The 20,239-nt window shown below is 41.7% G+C and overlaps 1 protein-coding gene across 1 annotated transcript in view; it reads right to left on the reverse strand.

Annotated features, from left to right (window-relative positions):
* The window catches only part of OSBPL11 (oxysterol binding protein like 11), a 101,951-nt gene extending 82,452 nt beyond the window's left edge, over positions 1–19,499 (reverse strand). Inside the window, exon 1 of the mRNA XM_082625802.1 lies at positions 18,595–19,499. Coding sequence (XP_082481928.1) covers positions 18,595–18,785 — 191 coding nt within the window. The 5' untranslated portion in view covers positions 18,786–19,499. The remainder of the gene's footprint in view (positions 1–18,594) is intronic.
* Positions 19,500–20,239: the final 740 nt, after the last annotated feature.

Consider the following 20,239-nt stretch of genomic DNA (forward strand, 5'->3'; position numbering starts at 1 on the left):
TAAAAGCAAAAACAAACAAATGGGACCTAATCAAACTTACAAGCTTTAGCACAGCAAAGGAAACCATAAGCAGACTGCGCCCTCCCTTCATGCTATTTATGTTACAAGGTAACGAACCAAAGCTAAGCCTTTTTGGAGGATAGTTCTTGCCTAGTAGACAACCTAGGGACTGGGAGAAAATATGTGCAAATGACACGAACGACAAGGGCTTAATTTCCAAAATATACAAACAGCTCCTACAATTCAATAACAAAGAAACAAACAACCCAATCAAAACATGGGCAGAAGACCTAAAAAGACATTTCTCCAAAGAAGACATACAGATGGCCAATAAGCACATGAAAAGATGCTCATCATCGCTAATTATTAGAGAAATGCGAATCAAAACACCACTTCATACCAGTCAGAACGGACATCAGCAAAAAGTCTACAAATAATAAATGCTGAAGAGGGTGTGGAGAAAAGGGAACCCTTTTACACTGTTAGTGGGAATGTAAATTGGTGCTGCCACTATGGAAAATAGTACGGTGGTTCCTCAAAAAACTAAAAATAGAGTTGTCATATGATCCAGCAATCCCACTCCTGGGCATATACCCAGAGAAAACTATAATTCGAAAAGATACATGCACCCCTTATATTCATAGCAGCAATATTTACAATAGCCAAGACATGGAAACAATCTAAATGTCCACAGGCAGATGAATGGGTAAAGAAGACGTGAGATACACACACAACGGAATATTACTCAGTCATTAAAAAGAGTGAAATAATGCCATTTGCAGCAACATGGATGGACCTAGAGGTTATCGTACTAAGTGAAGTAAATCAAAAGAGAAAGACAGGGCTTCCCTGGTGGCGCAGTGGTTGAGAGTCCGCCTGCTGATGCAGGGGACACGGGTTCGTGCCCTGGTCCGGGAAGATCCCACATGCCGCGGAGCGGCTGGGCCCGTGAGCCATGGCCGCTGAGCCTGTGCGTCCAGAGCCTGAGCTCCGCAACGGGAGAGGCCACAACAGTGAGAGGCCCGCGCACCGCCAAAAAAAAAAAAGAGAAAGACAAATCCCACTTATATGAGGTACTTAAATTTGTCAAAATCAGAGACAGAAGGCCGAATAGTGGTTGCCAGGGGGTTGGGGGGGTGGGGTGGATGAGGAGTAGGTACAGAGTTTTAGTTTGGGATGATAAAAAATTCTAGAATGAACAGTGCTGATGGTTGCATAACAGTGTGAATATATTTAATGCCACTGAACTGTATACTTATAAAGGGTTAAAATGGTAAATTTTATGATATGTACATTTTACCACAATAAAAAAATAACCTGACAATTTGATTGCATCCTGTCTGATCCCTAATGTTCTCTTTCTCAACTGGTCCTGAACTCATGATATTATTTATAGACCTCTGAAAAACCCAATAACAAATATATTACAGAGTAGAATATAAAATCCTCATGAATTTTGAAGATACTACAGATAACTCCCAAGAAAGTGATATCAGCCTTGGGCTGCTTTAAATCACAAACTGCATCCACTGGGGGTACCTACTGTCTTATGCAGTTAAGAGAGATTTCATGAAGAAAGTTTGAGAAGCACAGCTGTAAAATGGTTGCCTATACAGACCAAAAACAGAAGAAGTCCAATATATAATCTGATTGTTACAGACAACTAAATTTGAGAAATCCCTCATGCAGATAACTGGCCATTTGAAGATGCGACAGAAGAAACTTCTACATGGAAAAGCAGAAAGTCAATTCTAACGCTTCCAGAAAGTTAGGAAGTGGTTTATTATAATGGGAAAAGCATGAGCTTAACACAAACACAGGTTTGAATCCCAGTGTGGCTTTACACAAGTAACACATCTGGTCCTATGTGTCTTTACCTGTAAATGCGGATGAGAACACCTAACTTCGGACTTATAATGAGGAAATAGGAAGAGATAATGTATTTCAACCCAAATATATTTGAAGTACCTTTCAACATGGTAAATGCTCAGCAAGTATTGGTTTTCTCCCACTCCAGGGAGTCGATTCCTCTGTGGGGAAAGGGCTCATTTTCTAGATCAGTTCTTTAGATGTCTCTTACCTTGTCAGCCTGACATTTTCAAGTCAGAATGATGGGACCTAAAAAGCCCTGAGTCTCCCACTTCTTTATTTAAAAAAATAATTATTGTATTTTTCCAGTAAGTATTTTGTCAAGAACTATGAAGGGTCTGAGATGTCACCCTATTTGTAAGCTAACCAGTTAGCTTGCCAGTTTCATGGATGCTGGCAGGATACATGAAACTCCTAAGTCAGAGACAAAAGACTTCAGTAGTCACAGCAGTATCAGTATACAGATCATCAGCCCAATCACACGGGGCAATGCAGAGAGGGCAGGAGATGCCTGCACATGTGGTAGGCTGCGGCACAGAAAAGCAACCCTGAGTGTAGGGAACCCAAATCTTTTAAGGACAGTAAGTCTACCTGACCTCCATGGCAAGGAGACATTATGTTTATTATATTGGACAGTAAACAAACCTGACTTTTGCTCAGGAGGGAAATACTATCTCTATCCTTCAAGACTGTTTGCTATACAAATATTTTTGAAAAAACAGTAAAGAACAAAGGAGAGTCAGTACCTCTGCTAACAACACAGGCAGAAACCTGAGAGACCCATTAAGAACTGTCTCCTAATGAGTATTACATACATATACTGAAAAGTTTCCTTCCTTTTTTAAAAAATAAATTTATTTATTTATTTATTTTAGCTGCATTGGGTCTGTGTTGCTATGCGCGGATTTCCTCTAGCTGCAGCGAGCGGAGGCTACTCTTCGTTGTGGTGCGAAGGCTTCTCATTGCGGTGGCTTCTCTTGTTGCAGAGCACAGGCTCTAGGTGCATGGGCTTCAGTAGTTGTGGCATGCGGGCTCAGTGGTTGTGGCTCACAGGCTCTAGGCACGCGGGCTTCAGTAATTGTGGTGCATGGGCTTAGTTGCCAGGGAAGTCCCTACAGTCAAAAATTTCTTATCCAACCTTGTCTTCCAGCCACCAGTTCCCCTCCTCAGAGACAAGCACTTCTCTCAACTTTTTATGTATCTCTTCAGAGATATTCTATGTACCTACAAGTGTGCACGTGCACACACGAGCACACACACACATACTTTTTTTTTTTTTAATGGTTGTGATTAGGGACTTCCCTGGTGGTCCAGTGGCTAAGACTCCGTGCTCCCAAAGCAGGGGGCCCAGGTTTGATCCCTGGTCAGGGAACTAGATTGCACATGCCACAAGTAAGAGTTCACACGCCATAACTGAAGATCCCACACACTTCAACAAAGAGTCCACGTGCTGCAACTAAGACCCGGTGCAGCCAAAAAAAAAAAATTGGTTCAGATTACATACACTGTACCTTGCTTTTTTTCAGTTTTCTTAGGGATGATTTCATTTTGGTCTAATTCATTCTCAGCATCTGCATAGTAATCCATTGCAAAGCAGTATTACTAGTCCCCCTAGTGACAGACATTTGCTTCCAGGCTTTTATTATTACAAACAATACTGTAACAAAACAAGTTACACATATATCTTTGAGTACATCTGCAAAAAATGAAATTGCTAGGTGAAAAGTACATGCATTTTTAATATTTATAGATATTGCCAACCTGCTCTCCAAAGGCTACAACTAATATAACTCCCACCTTTCAGTACAAAAATAGGGCCAGTTTTCTCATACCAGCCTATAGCACCATTGTTGGCCAACAAAAATAGGGTGAATTTTTACCTATAAACAGGACTTTCAGACATTACTAGTGGGCTTTTCAATACCGCTTATGTTCAAAATTAAGTTTCTAAAGCTTAAGTGTGAGGTAGTGTTATACTGTGGAATGCACACCTAAAAGGGATGGATACAGGACCTAGTTCTGACTTTCCCACTGACTAACACCATGAATGACGCTGACCAAATCACTTAATTTCTCTGGGCCTCAGTTTTCTCATGCTTTGGTTAGATGACCCTTTCAATCTAAAACGTGTGTACGTTACTCATTACTCAAAATTCTAAAGGTTTTTTCTCAAAAGAAAATTATTTCAAAAGTAAAGTTTGCAAATAAGAGCAACATCATATTTCACATTTAAAATTTTTAGAGAAAAGTAGGAAATTTTTTCTTGTTCACATAGTAGCATTTACTTATCCCCCATATACTCTCAAAAGGTCTTCGCAGTAAGCTATTTCAATGAGACCAAGACAGCACAGACCAAGAGAACAGCAGGGTACTAAAGTCCACTGCCACCCTCCCTATCTGTATGCCTATTCTCTCTTTCTCTTTTTGTATGTACCTCTCTCTGGCTTTAAACCATACTTGGTTCCAAAAATACATTTAGAGTAACATTTAATTTCTGTCTGTATATTATAATTCAAGAAAGAATGTTTTCTTCCCTTGTGTTAATTCTTTCCAAATTGAAAGTATAAAGAAAAAGCAGAAAACCATTTCCCTTCCTCCATATTTGAATAAAAAAGGGGGAAAAAAAGGTGACAACCACACAAGAAGCACCAAGCAATGTTCATTTTCATATATATATACATATATATATATAACCTGACTAAAGAGTTGATTCTTCTTTTGAAAATTTTACACTTATTACCTAAGTAACAACAAATTCAAACGCTCAAATTTTTTTCCTTCAAGAACCTATAAATATTAATTATTCAAAAAACAACACAAAATTTTAAAAGTTCATTCTACTACTTAAATAAAAGAAAAATCTGGGCATTCCCTGGCAGTTCAGTGGTTAGGACTCCACGCTCTCACTGCCAAGGGCCCAGGCTTAACCCCTGGTCAGGGAACTAAGACCCTGCATGTTGCCTGGCACAACCAAAAAACTAAATAAATAATCTTTTAAAATAATAGTTTCATCATAATTTCAAACTCCCTATTACTACTAGGAAGTGGATTACCTCCCAATTACAAATCGGTATAATCAAATGATTCCATATCTTGTATAACTATAAAATCACATGAAATTTTAAAAATATGACTTCAAAACATATAATGTACACTCTAAGATGAAGCCATGACTCTGAGCTACCAAGAGTACAATAAGAAAAAAAATTGTAAAGGCATAAGTATATTTTGTATAGACGTTTCCCAATTGCTGATTTAAACTAATTCACGATTTACCATGATAACAAAACAGGATAAAATCCCACTCAGAGGCCGTCGCTCTCCAACACCAGCGCCAGTTCTAGCTTGTTGAGCACCAGCCAAAGGAGAAGGTGGGTAAGCAAGAGGTCTCTATACCATGGCTCGTACAAAGCTGCCTGCCTGCAAATCCACCAGTGGTAAAGCACCCTGGAAGCATGGCTACAAAAGCCGCTCGCAAGAGTGCGCCCTCTACTGGAGGTGTGAAGAAACCTCATCGTTACAAGCCTGGTACTGTGGCACTCGGTGAAATCAGACATAATCAGAAGTCCAGTGAACTTCTGACTGGCAAACTTCCCTTCCAGCCTCTGGTGCGGGAAATTGCTCAGGACTTCAAAGCAGATCTGCGCTTCCACAGTGCAGCTACTGGTGCTTTGCAGGAGGCAAGTTAGGCCTATCTGGTTGGCCTTTTTGGAAACACCAACCCGTGTGCTAGCCATGCCATAACAATTATGCCAACCTGGTGGCACAGTGGTTAAGAATCCACCTGCCAGTGCAGGGGACATGGGTTCGAGCCCTGGTCCGGGAAGATCCCACATGCCCTGCAGCAACTAAGCCCGTGCGCCACAACTACTGAGCCTGCGCTCTAGAGCCTGCGAGCCACAACTACAGAACCTTGCGTGCATAGAGCCCGTGCTCCGCAACAACAGAAGCCACTGCAATGAGAAGCCCGCTCGCAGCAAGGAAGACCCAACAGAGTCAAAAATAAAATAAATTTATTAAAAAAAAAAAAGTAGCTGTTAATTGCAGAAAGGATTTATTCATTAAAAAAAAAAAGACATCCAGCTAGCATGCCGCATACATGGAGAACATGCTTAAGAATCCACTATGATGGGAAACCTTTCATTCTTCTAAAAAAAAAAAATCCTCTTCTTCCTGTTACTGGTAGTTCTGAACGTTAGATATTTTCTTCCCATGGGGTCAAAAGGTACTTAAGTATATGATTGCTAGTGGAAAAATAGGGGACAGTAATCAGGTATTGGCAGTTTTTCCATTTTCACTTGTGTGTGATTTTTTTAACATGATTTAATTTTATTTATTTTTGGCTGCATTGGGTCTTCGTTGCTGCGTGCAGGCTTTCTCTAATTGTGGCGACCAGGGGGGCTACTCTTTGTTGCAGTGGGCGGGCTTCTCCTTGCAGGGCTTCTGATGTGGAGCATGGGCTCTAGGCGTGTGGCCTTCAGTAGTTGTGGCACATGGGCACTAGAGTACAGGCTCAGTAGTTGTGGCACGAGGGCTCAATAGTCGTGGCTTATGGGCTCTAGAACGCAGGCTCAGTAGTTGTGGTTCACGGGCTTCGTTGCTCCACTGCATGTGGGATCTTCCCGGACCAGGGCTTGAACCCATGTACCCTGCATTGGCAGGCGGATTCTTATCCACTGAGCGACCAGGGAAGTCCCTGAATTTTTAATATAAATGCGGGGACATAGGGCTTCCCTGGTGGCGCAGTGGGTTTTGAGAGTCCACCTGCCAATGCAGGAGACACGGGTTCGTGCTCCAGTCCGGGAAGATCCCACATACCGTGGAGCGGCTGGGCCTGTGAGCATGGCCGCTGAGCCTGCGCGTCCAGAGCCAATGCTCCGCAACGGGCGAGGCCACAACAGTGAGAGGCCCGCGTACCGCAAAAAACAACAACAACAACAACAAATGTGGGGACATAAAGCATTGACGCAACTCAGAATGTTTCAGTAAACAAGTTTCAGCAGTTCAACTTTATTCTAATCATAAATAAACCTGTTAAATTTTTCTGCAAAAAAAATCCCATTCAGAATTTAATACTAAAACCTCACTCAAAATTAAAAAAATAAGAATCAAATTAAAACCACACTGAAGTACCATTTTTTAACCTATTAAACTTTTAGATTTTTGCCAATCTAATAACACATTACACTGATGAGGCTGATGGGAAATAAGCACTCAATCATTGCCACTGTACACCCCAATGAGGAGAAATCTGATGATAACTACTATCAAAATTACAAACTGACTCAGTAATTCCAACTCCTGGGCATTTTTCCCACAGATATATTCATATGCTTGTGAAATGTGCAGAAGGTTATTCATTGCATCGTTATTTATAACGGCAAAATTTTGGAAACAAATTAAATGTCCATCGACAGGGAACTTATTAAAGGTGGAGTGAATTGTGTCCCTACAAAATTCATATGTTGAAGTCCTAACGCCCAATGTGACGGTATTTAGAGATGGGGCCTTTGGGAGATGCTTAGGTACAGACTGGGGCCCTTATGATGAGATGTGCCCTTACAAGAAAAAACAGAGAGCTCTCTCACGCCTCTCTCTCTCAACCTCTCTCTCTCCACTCCCATCCCCCCCGCCACCGCCAAGTGAGCACACAGTGAGAACCCCCCCAGCCCACCCCTCTGCCATGTGAAGACACAGTGAAAAGAAGGTCATCTGCACACCTGGAAGACACCCTCACCAGAACGTGACAATGCTGGCACCCTGATCTCAAAACTTCAGCCTCCACAACTGTGAGAAAATAAATTTGTTGTTTAAGCCATCCAGAGTACAGTATTTTGTTATGAGAGCCTGAACTAATATTACATACATATATGTGTGTGTATACATACACACACACATACACACACATAGTATGATATCACTTGTGATACAATTAAAAGTGGGGCAAATGTATATTGTATTTACTTAATTCTTTTTTTAAAAAATTTCTGAAAGCACACACAGGAAGCCAAGAGTGTGTACCCTCTATTTTTAGGTGGAAGGAGTCCTGAGCAGGTGGAGAAGGAAGATTTTCATTACACACCTTTTAATATTTTTTTGGATCAAGTGAACATATTATCTATTCCCCAAAATTAAATGAAAAATACTTTTCATTTATGTTAGTTATAATGTGAAACATCTACAAAATTGTGAAACAAGTAATTCTTTATAGAATTAAGGGTATAGGCTCAGGCAGTATATATATATATATATATATATATTTTTTTTTTTTTTGCTGTACGCGGGCCTCTCACTGTTGTGGCCTCTCCCGTTGTGGAGCACAGGCTCCGGACATGCAGGCTCAGCAGCCATGGCTCACAGGCCCAGCCGCTCTATGGCATGTGGGATCTTCCCGGACCGGGGCACGAACCCATGTCCCCTGCATCGGCAGGCGGACTCTCAACCACTGCGCCACCAGGGAAGCCCCAGGCAGTATATTAAAAAGGCCTCTATCAAGGTTAGGAAATCTGTTCCAGAAGCAACACTGGTGGCATTTCATCTCACCATTTATATCATTTTCGTTCTGTCCCTTTCTTCCCTCCCTCACTCCCTCTCTCTCTCTTTGCTATGTCCTTTTTCTGTCCCTGCTTTCCCTCCTGTTCCTTTTCTTTTTCTCTCCCTTCTATCCCTCTGACTAAGGTTTCCAGCTACAGCCAGTAGCAACCATAGACTTCAGTCTACCCCTCCAGGGACCTTCCAGCCAACCTCAATAGTAGCAATGGAAGCAAACCACAATGGCAGCCAAACTCAAGTACAGGGAAACTCCAGGTGGGAAATCATGTTTTGTTACAATACCTTATTAACCAAAAAGAAAATCCTTTCTTTCACCAGCAAACTAAACTACTCTATAAATTGTCCTAAAACCCAGATGGTAATGCCAAAACACTAATGTGACTGTTTAATCAGGCAATTTAGTTTTAAGTTAAACCTGAACAAGTCTGGACACAAATCATTTTATTAAACAAAATCAGTACAGTGGAAGATTCTTAGCTAGGAAAGATTTTCCCTCTCTCAAAGTAGTATAATTTACATCAAGAATATTCTCCACTATTTCCAGAGTTCAGAGTGCTAACCATTACACCATGGGCCCTGCTATCTCTACTATATTCAAAACCAAAACCAAAAGACATAATTTCCCACAAGTCTATTTGATGGACAATTACCTCTGGGACCTAAATTACGTGACTTATTCAGAAAATACTAAAAAAATAACGAATTTGTATGTTCTAACATTAAGTTGTTTGCATAGTTTTTGGGGTTTTTTTAAAAAATATTTATTTATTTATTTAGGCTGCACATGGGATCTTCGTTGTAGCATGTGGGATCTTTTAGTTGCGGGCATGTGGACTCCTTAGTTGCGGCATGCGTGTGGGATCTAGTTCCCCAATCAGGGATCGAACCCGGGCCCCATGCATTGGGAGCGCAGAGTCTTACCCACTGGACCACAAGGGAAGTCCCCTCTTTGTATAGTTTTAATACAGTATCACTTCTAGGAAAATATGAACTCAAATGGATTATATTTAAACTCATAAAGCAAAAATATAAGAAATCACAGTATACCATAACAAACCAAAATCTTGTTCAAGGCTTGGTAGAGTTCTCACTAGATTTTTGGAACAGTATTTTACTGATTTCAGTTTCATGCCTATAAGTTGTCTTTCCCTTGTTTTTATTATCATCTGTAGCAGATTTCAGATAGGAAAACAAAATCTAGGGTACAGAAATATAGATCCAACTTCCCTTTAACCCCTACAGAGAAAAAAGCAAACATTTATGACTTTTTCTTCAAATCAACCTCAAAAGAAGTGGTAAAATCTCAAACACAGCAAACATTAGGTTATGTTTAGGCAAATGTCATTTCCCCATTTGCAAATGGGTACTTTCCCCTGTAACAAAGTATTTAGAGTAGAAGATACCAGGTCTGACCACAAAAATTATTTCTATCCTATACATTTGCAGACTTCTACTCATTTACTGAAATGCATACTATCTGATGATGAGGAAAAGAGATCTGTCTGTTTGTTAACAGAGGTTAGCTAGCACAGAGCCCCAAAGAGGAAAAAGCAGGCCCATCATACACCCCAATTTGCTTCTCAATTCCTCCTCTGGGTAGTTCTCATCTGTCCATTTTAAATAAACAAGTGGCAGATTTGCAGATTTGAAATTTTTTCTGAAAGCTGACATGAAGAAAAATAACGGAAACACCCACATTTTATAAAACTTTGAACGTTACTATGAAAAAGGAAAGAAGGATCTAGAATTAAGGAATCTAAAAAAAAGAAATCTATTTTTATTTTAAACGGTGAATATAAATCATATGAGTATAAATTACTCTGGAAAGAAGAAAATTTAAGGCTAATCTAATAAATTCACATCTCAGCTTTGGTTTTAAAAAAGTCTGTCAAGACATATTTTGCAAATGTAATTGACGCTCTTCCCTTTTCTGATTCTTTTTCATGACCCTCCCAAACCAAGCCTTGGGGTCCCTACTTTCATTGTTCTGAGAGCACACGTTAATTTGGAATTAACTAACAGAGGGCTTCACACATGGTAAACGCTCAAAAGTATTTGTTGCATGAGTTAAAACACTAGTAAATGATGAAACCACCATGTTCTAAACTAATTATTTATCAGTAATTATTCATTCCTTTAGACAGCTCATCTACTTTTTTTTTTTTTTTTTTTTTTTTTTCTTTTTGCGGTATGCGGGCCTCTCACTGTTGTGGCCTCTCCCGTTGCGGAGCACAGGCTCCGGACGCGCAGGCCCAGCGGCCATGGCTCACGGGCCCAGCCGCTCCGCGGCATATGGGATCCTCCCAGACCGGGGCACGAACCCGTATCCCCTGCATCGGCAGGCGGACTCTCAACCACTGCACCACCAGGGAGGCCCAGCTCATCTACTTTTAATACCTTTATGCAAATAACTACCTAGGAATAAAAGTTCTTTCACTTACTAGCTATATAACCTTGGCCAACTCATTTTGATTTCCGTTTTCTTCAACTGTAAAATGGGGTTAATGAAGCCTTAGATGCCCTATCTTCATCCAAGTGGATTAAATGCGATAACAGAAGTAAAAACATTCTGGATACTACAAAGGCAATTATCTACATTTCTAATGCACCATATCTCTAAGGTCACGTAAACATTCTGGCAACTTAAGCTGAACATACCTAAAAGCAAATGCATCATTTGACTCCCCCAAATCTATTTCTCCTATAGACTTTTCAAAGTTTTATATCTGGATAACTGAAGTCAATTTTTACTTCCTTCCCTCACTACTACCTTCTACTCAATCACCTAATCAACCACCAAGGTCTGTCACTCTTGCTCTAATGATTTCCTTCTTTTCCAGCCTACTAACACCTTCCCTTTATTAGCTCATGTCTAAGTCATTGCAACTGATCTCCAAGTAGCTCCTCTTATTCCCCAACAGTCAAATTCAGCCTCCAACTCTCAGCTTTACTTCCAACTGTGTACTTGTCAAATCTATCTCAATCATAGATGACAATCTTGAGTCCATTCATACTAACATTTCTGACGGGCACCTTCTTGCATGGCTTGCATTGATCCCTACCTGCTGGTATTCACACCTTTGTGTGAGCTGAACCTCATCTTTCTTCTAATGAATAGTGAAAAGTGATGTGACTTCACTTTCATGCCTAGGTTACGAAAGATTGTGACTTCCTTCTTGCTAGCACTCTCTTCTCACTTCCTCACTCTGATGAAACAAGCTGCCAAGTAGTAAGATGCTCCGTGGAGAGGCCCACGTGGCCAGGAACCAAAGGGGGCCACCAGTGGTCAGTTCATGAGGAACTGAGGTCTGTTTCCAACAGGCCAAAAGAACTGAATTGTGCCAAGAGCCACAAGAATGAGCCAGGAAGTGGATCCTTCCCAGCTGAGCCTCAAGATGACTGTAGCCTTGTGGAAGACCCAGAACCAGACCACCCAGCAATGCTGCACAGACATTACTGACCTACAGACACTGTGAGACAAAAATACACTGCTGGGGCTTCCCTGGTGGCGCAGTGGTTGAGAGTCCGCCTGCTGATGCAGGGGACATGGGTTCGTGCCCCGGTCCGGGAAGATCCCACATGCCGTGGAGCGGCTGGGCCCGTGAGCCATGGCCGCTGGGCCTGCGCGTCTGGAGCCTGTGTTCCGCAACAAGAGAGGCCACAACAGTGAGAGGCCCACATACTGGAAAAAAAAAAAAAAAAAAATACACTGCTGTTTAATATGGGGATAATTTGTAACACAATAATAGATAACACACTATCTCATATATTTCTAAATAAATGCCAGGTGGATTAAAATTAAACATAATTAATTATAATTAACATAATTAAACATAAAACCACCAAATCATCTCAAAACTAAATGAAAACAAATGTTCATAAAAATAATTTTCTATTATTTCTAATATTTTCTATTATTCTGTGCTGAAAGTAATTTCATCAAGAAATTGAAAAGATGGGAATTCCCTGGCAGCCCAGTGGTTAGGACTCGGTGCTTTCACTGCCATGGGCCCGGGTTCAATCCCTGGTTGGGGAACTAAGATCTGACAAACCACGTGGCATGGCAAAAAAAAAAAAAAAAAGTGAAAAGACAACCCACAGAACAGGAGAAAATATTTGCAAATCATATATCTGATAAAGAAATTGTAGGCAGAATACATAAAGAACCCTTACAACTCAAAAAAAAACCCCAAAATCCAAATTAAAAATGGCCAAAGGACATCAACAAAAAGTCTCCAAATAATAAATGCTGGAGAGGATGTGGAGAAAAGGGAACCCTCCTACACTGTTGGTGGGAATGTACGTTGGTGTAGCAACTATGGAGTACAGTACAGAGGTTCCTTAAAAAACTAAAAATAGGGGCTTCCCTGGTAGCACAGTGGTTAAGAATCCACCTGCCGGGACTTCCCTGGTGGTGCAGTAGTAGTTAAGAATCCGCCTGCCTCCCGGGTTTCGGCACCAAAAAAACAAACAAACAAACAAAAAACAAAAAAAGAATCCGCCTGCCAATGCAGGGGACACGGGTTCGAGCCCTGGCCCGGGAAGATCCCACATGCTATGGAGCAACTAAGCCCGTGTGCCACAACTACTGGGCCTGCGCTCTACAGCCCGCGAGCCACAACTACTGAATCCGCGTGCTACAACTACTGAAGTCCATGCACCTAGAGCCCGTGCTCCGCAACAAGAGAAGCCACCGCAATGAGAAGTCTGCGCACCACAACGAAGAGTAGCCCCCACTCGCCACAACTAGAGAAAGCCCGCGCACAGCAACAAAGACCCAACACAGCCAAAAATAAATAAAAATAAAATAAAATAAATTTATTTAAAAAAAAACTAAAAGTAGAGTTATCATATGATCCAGCAATCTCACTCCTGTGCATATATCCGGAAAAGACAAAACTCTAATTCAAAAAGATACATGCACCCCAGTGTTCACAGCAGCACTATTTACAATAGCCAAGACATGGAAGCAACCTAAACGTTCATCAACAGATGAATGGATAAAGAAGATGTGGTACATATATACAATGGAATACTACTCAGCCATAGCCATACAAAAAAATAATGCCATTTGCAGCAACATGGATGGACCTAGAGATTATCATACTAAGTAAAGTAAGTCAGGCAGAGAAAAACAAATATCATATGATATCACTTATATGTGGAATCTAAAAAAAGATACAAATGAACTTATTTACAAAACAGAAATAGACTCACAGACATAGAAAACAAATTTATGATTATCAAAGGGGAAGGGGGAAGGGATAAATTAGGAGTTTGGGATTAACAGATACAAGTTACTATATATAAAATAAACAACAAGAACCTACTGCATAGCACAGGGAACTATATTCAATGTTTTGTAACAACTTATAATGGAAAAGAATCTGATATATATATCTATATCTATCTATCTATATATATATATCTATATACCTATATATATCTATATCTCTCTGACATTTGCTGTATACCTGAAACTAGCACAATATTGTAAACCAACTATAGTTCAATTAAAAACAAAATGGTCAAAACCTCTGAACAGACATCTCTCCAAAGAAGATAAATGACCGGTGTACATGAAGATACTCAGCATTATTAGTCATCAGGGAAATGCAATTCAAAACCACAGTGCACCACCACCACCATTTCATACCCATTAGGATGGCTAAAACCAAAAAGACAGACAATAACAAGCGTTGATGAGAAGATGAAGAGATTAAAACCCTAACACACTGCTGATAAGAAGGTAAAATGGTGCAGCAGCTTTGGAAGATGGTCTGACAGTTCCTCAAAAAGTTAAACAGGGGCTTCCCTGGTGGCGCAGTGGTTGGGAATCCGCCTGCCAATGCAGGGGACACGGGTTCGAGCTCTGGTCCAGGAAGATCCCACATGTCACGGAGCGACTAAGCCTGTGCACCACAACTGCCAAGCCTGTGCTCTAGAGCCCGTGAGCCACAACTGCTGAGCCCATGTGCTACAACTACTGAGGCCCGTGCGCCTAGAGCCCATGCTCTGCAACAAGAGAAGCCACTGCAGTGAGAAGCCCGCGCACAGCAACGAAGAGTAGCCCCCGCTTGCCGCAACCAGAGAAAAGCCTGCATGCAGCAACAAAGACACAAAAATAAAATAAATTAAAAAAAAAAAGTTAAACAGTTACCACATGACCCAGCAATTCCACTCCCAGGTATATATCCAAGAGAAATGAAAACACATGTCCACACAAAACTAGAACACAAATGTTCAAAGCAGCATTGTTCATAATAACCACAAAATGGAAACAACCCAAATGTCCATCAACTGATGAAGAGATAAGCAAAACGTGGTATATACATAAGTGGAGTATTATTCAGCCACAAAAAGGAAAAATGTAACAATATATGTGACAACATTTATAAACCTTGAAAACATTATGCTAATTAATTTTCTAAGTCTGCAAAGCCAAAGCCCAGGGTTTGAACCACAGTCTTTACTAAATTTCAACCACTCCCTAAGACATAACCTGAAATCTCCATTTTTTAAAACGGGAGAGTAGCAAATTACAGGTAAGCAGTTGAATTTACGGCTCTCAAGTTACAGAGAGAGCTGTTGAGGCCATGGAAAAGACTGAGATAACAAACAGAAAACATGAGCTTAAGAACAGAAGATGATGAAGTATCACACCAGCCTCTAAAGGAAAAGAGTCAACAAAAGAAATGAAAAAGGAACAATTACATGACAGTTAGAGCAATAAAGGAGAAACCAAAAGAAAGTAATGTCAAAAAAGTCATGAAAAGAATAATAACGGATACAGAGATATCAACTGGAATAGGAATCTAAAAACATTCATCATTTTTTACTCATATCCTTGGTAAGGACAGAGCCAACTGTCATGGGTTGAGCAATAAATGAGGGTTAAGGAAATGGAGGCAGTTTGAATGTAAACTGTTTTTAAGGGGAAAGGATTTAGGTTAGTTTTCATTATTGTTGCTGTTTTTAAAGTCTAGAGCTTTGGGCCTCACAGGAAGAAGGCAGGGAAGAAGGAGCAATGCAGGACAATGGATAAAATTGTTTGATCAGTGTCGTAGAGGACAAGGGGACAAATTCGATTGAGAGGTAGGCTGAAGGATTAGCTTCGAACAAGCCTCATTTAAGTAAAGAGATATATCAGTATGTAAATGCAGCAATGTGTTATATATCTGCATCCTTGGGGAAGATTTCCACATAACTGAATTTTCCAGATACTTAAGTATTTTTTAAAAGTTTTAGCTATTTTCCTTGAAATTGTTCACCACTGTATCTTACAGCTCTTTGCTTAAACAGACTGTGCTTTTCTGGATGACTTAAGGTCATTGTAACTATGATTGCATTACTAGGAAGTAATACAGCTTAGTCTGCATGTTAACTTTTCAAATCTTTGACTGTCCTATGCTGTCAGTTGCCATTTCCTGTTACACTTCCCCTGATAACTTTTTTCATTTGTGCTTCCAACAGATTCTAGTTTGAAAATTATATAACCAGTAAATAATACCCTAAGTAAGGGATAATAGGGTCCTGAATCAAAGTATAGGAGTAAAGTATATGGCTTTATGACAGTGTTAAGAAACCTGTTTCACTTTTTAATTCAATTAAGACTGGGTTTCAAAGAGTTGAGGATGTCAGAAGACTCACCTCTGGCTACATGAAATATTATTTTATCTTGCTTCCTTAAGTCATATCAAAATAACCCTGCCAAGTTATTGATAATTTTATATGGTTAGTCTTAAACCACAAAGAAAAAGCATCATGCATTCCAAAAGTGAACCTAGACATCTCACAGTAACAAATATACTTTCCTGTCATATAATCACTTATCAATAAAAAGTTATAATCTTCTACACTTTGTTTCTGTGTGTTAATATAGTCCTGCATATTTCACATGTATGGATATTATTCATGATAAATGTATATCCTTCATGAAATCTTGACTTTAATCCCTTTCAAATTTCACAACTACAAACAGCACAAAAGCTAAAAAGAACCGAGAGCTAAGCACACAGGCAGTCAGTTAACCAAAATTTAAGAATTCATTCCTATAGTTCCAATACCATGAGATATTCCAATTTCATTCATTCTTAAGATTCTGAATAATCCAGCAATTCCAGTTCCAGGTATTTATCTGAAGGAAAGGAAAACACTAACTCAAAAAGATATCTGGACCCCCATGTTCATTGCAGTGTTATTTACAATAGCCAAAACATGGAAGCAACCTAAGTGTCCATCAGATGGACAATGATGATTGGACAAAGAAAATGTGGTATATACACACAATGGAATATTATCCAGCCATAAAAAAGAAGGAAATCTAGCCATGTGCACCAACATGGATGAACTTTGAGGGCATTATGCTAAGTGAAATAAGTCACAGAGAAAAGACAAATACTGTGTTATCTCTCTTATATATGGGATATAAAAAACAAAACTCATAAATGTAGAGAACAGATTGAGGGTGGCCAGAGGGAGGGGTGGGTGAAATGGGTGAAGGTGATGAAAAGGTACAAACTTCCAGTTATAAAATAAATAAGTCCTGGAAATGTAATGTACAGCATGGTGACTATAGATACCATATAGATACCGTATACTGTATCAAACATTTGAAAGTTGTTGGGACTTCCTAGTGGTCCAGTGGTAAAGAATCCACCTTACAATGCAGGGGACGCGGGTTCAACTCCTGGTCAGGGAACTAAGATCCCACATGCCGTGGGGCAACTAAGCCCACGTGCCACAACTACTGAGCTGGTGTGCCTCAACTAGAGAGCCTGCGTGCTGCAAACTACAGAGCCCACGCACTCTGGAACCTACGCACCACAACTACAGAGCCCATGTGCACCCTGGAGCCTGCGCGTCACAACTAGAGAAGAGGAAGCCCCACGCACCACAACTAGAGAGAAGCCTGTGTGCTGCAATGAAGAGCCCGCACGCCTCAACGAAGGTCCCGCGCGCTGCAACTAAGACCCGACGCAGACAAAAATAAATAAAATAATAAATAAATAATAAATAAATATTTTTTAAAAATGAGAAAGTTGCTAAGAGAATTCTCATTAAAAAAAAATTAACTCTTGGGGCTTCCCTGGTGGTGCAGTGGTTGAGAGTCCGCCTGCCGATGCAGGGGACACGGGTTCGTGCCCCGGTCCGGGAGGATCCCACATGCCGCGGAGCGGCTGGGCCCGTGAGCCGTGGCCGCTGGGCCTGCGCGTCCGGAGCCTGTGCTCCGCAGCGGGAGGGGCCACGGCAGTGAGAGGCCCGCGTACCGCAAAAAAAAAAAAAAAAAAATTAACTCTTGTGTGGTGACATATGTTAACTAGATCTATTGGGGTGATCATTCCACAATACAAACAAATATCAAATCTTTATGTTGTACACCTGAACCTAATATAATGTTACATGTCAAATATTTCTCAATTTGGAAAAAAAGATTCTGGATGGTTATACCCACCTATCCTTTACATATCAAAAACAAAAAATAAAACTATCATTGCTTCTCCAGTACTCACTTCCTGTTCCTTCAGTTTTTCATTCATATCAATGAAAATTAACAAATGTAGAATCTCTCAAAGACAGAGAGGTGTGAGTGGCCTGGCCGAGTCAAACGGAAACATCTCACTAGTTGAGTTTCGGAGGCACTACTAGCAGTTGTACTTTTGCCTCTGTATTCAGGTTATTTATGTACATCTCTCCTTCTAAATCGCAAACACCAGGAGGGCAAGAATCTTTTCTGATTGAATGATTCCACCCATCACTGGATAAACATGTTTTGAGCACCTGGCATTTGCTAGCCTCTGGAGAGAGCTGAGTTCAACCGTCCCTACCCTCAACAAGCAAGCAAGGGAGGCAGACTTATTGTAAACAAATTACAATATAGGAAAAACAAAAGTGAGCATAGAATCAAATCAGAGAAAAAATTAGCTCTAGAGTCGTAGAGGAAGTTCAGGGATACATTTATGTGTTCTCCAAAAGGCCTTCAATAAATACCTGTTGAATGAATGGACAAATGAATGAATTAAATCTTGCTAATAAAGATGAGACCCCAGGTCCAAATGAAATGTGTTAGTTACTTCTGAAGTTAGTGAAAAAACATCATCCTTCAGCACCTGCAGGAATGCAGACTCCAGCACACCCCGACCTCAGGCCATCACCGTGGAGAAAGGGCCGTACCTGTACTGCCAGCCTTTGGCACTGCCGCCTCGGCTGCTGCCGCTGCTGCTGCTTCCACCCCCACAGCTGCTGTTAATGCTGTTCTTGTTCGGGGTCACCGCGGTGGCCAGGCCCTCCAGCCTTCCTTCGCTCTCGGAGACTTTCATTGTTGACACTGGTTCACCCCCCTGCATCTTAACTCCAAAGTCCATTTGCCCTTCTTGGGCGGGAGAGAACAACTATGTAATTTTGTAAATGATAAGATTTAAGACCTGATCTGAAGGTGATCCCAGTTGCTAAATCAGAGGACGGCTGCAGTAGTAATCATCAAATGGCCCAGGGGAGGAATACGAGCATTCCCCCTGAAGGAAAACTTTTAAGAGGAGAGGGGTAGCGATGAGGACAGATGTCCTTTCAATATATATCTCCTTCCGGGCAAAAGTAAGGAGAAAAAAAATCACCCTGCCAGAGGATTTGGTGGCATGCTCAAAGGAGAAGCAGGAGCAGCGTGGGGAGGTCGCGGACACTAGCCAGGAGTGCTGGGCGAAGGACGGACCACGGACGGGAACCCGCGGCCTGACCTCTGCGCTGACGGACTGACCCGCCGCGCTCCCTCTGCTCCTCCGGCCGGTCCTCAGCGGGAGGGTCCGGTCCAGCCCGCTCGGCGGTTCCCGCCGCAGCCCTCGAGAAAGAGCTGGAGCCGCCCGCGGGCAGCCCGGGAGGAGGGTCGGAGAAGGAGGCCGCCGAGGGCGGGACGCCGGCTCCCAGGGTCGCCTCGCCTCCAGGTAGAGGCGAGCCGCTCGGGGCGACTTCCTCCAACGCCCCCGGCCCTGGGCCCTCGACTGGGTTCCCAGGGGCGGGACAAGTCCCTGGCCCTCTCTCCAGCCCAAATGTGAAAGCCACAGCTGCGGCCGCCACCCCACCCACAGCCCCCCGGCTGGTCACCCGCCCGCCTGCTCTCTCCCCCCCACTTCCCTTCCGGAGTAGCGTGAGCTCACTTCCCCCAGAACAGAAGCTCCTGGCGCCATCTTGGAGCAGGGCACGGGGCCCTGAAGGGGGCGGAGCCTCGGCGATGGTTGTGCTGGGGCGGCGGACTCCGAAGAAAGGGAGGCGGTGGGCAGCAGACGGAGGAGGCGGTGGGACAACCAAGGAGGGGGAAACAAAGGAGTTAGTGCCCTACTGGAGGGTGACTTCCGGCCTTCCTAACCCGGGCCAGGCCTTCCATTTGAGGGCCCATTTCAGTCATTGTAGCAAAAAAGCTTAGAAAAATAATATCATTTCTATAAGGAATTACAAAACCATTTCTTCATTTTAGTTATTTTGAAAAAAAAAAAGCATGATATTGGCGTAAGGCAAATCAGTGTTATAAATGAAAAAGAAACTGTCCTGGAAATTAGAGCTCTCGGTATCAAAGTATCAAAGTATTCCTTCTGACCTCAGACAACTCGTTCACCCTCCTTAGACCCAGATTTTTGCATTTGTAAAATAAGAGTGTTTAGGTGATTTCTAAAGTCCCTTCTAATTGTAAATAATAGTTTCTAACAATTGAATGAATGTACACCATATGCGAAACGCTATGGCAGAGGCAAAGAAGTATTACTCAAAGAAAGTAAATAACATAATAAAGTAGATACAGATATACAGGTAATTAAGGCCATGAGGAAAA

The sequence above is a fragment of the Mesoplodon mirus genome, assembly GCF_964341445.2.
Source record: "Mesoplodon mirus genome assembly, chromosome: 6".
NCBI lineage: Eukaryota > Metazoa > Chordata > Mammalia > Artiodactyla > Ziphiidae > Mesoplodon > Mesoplodon mirus.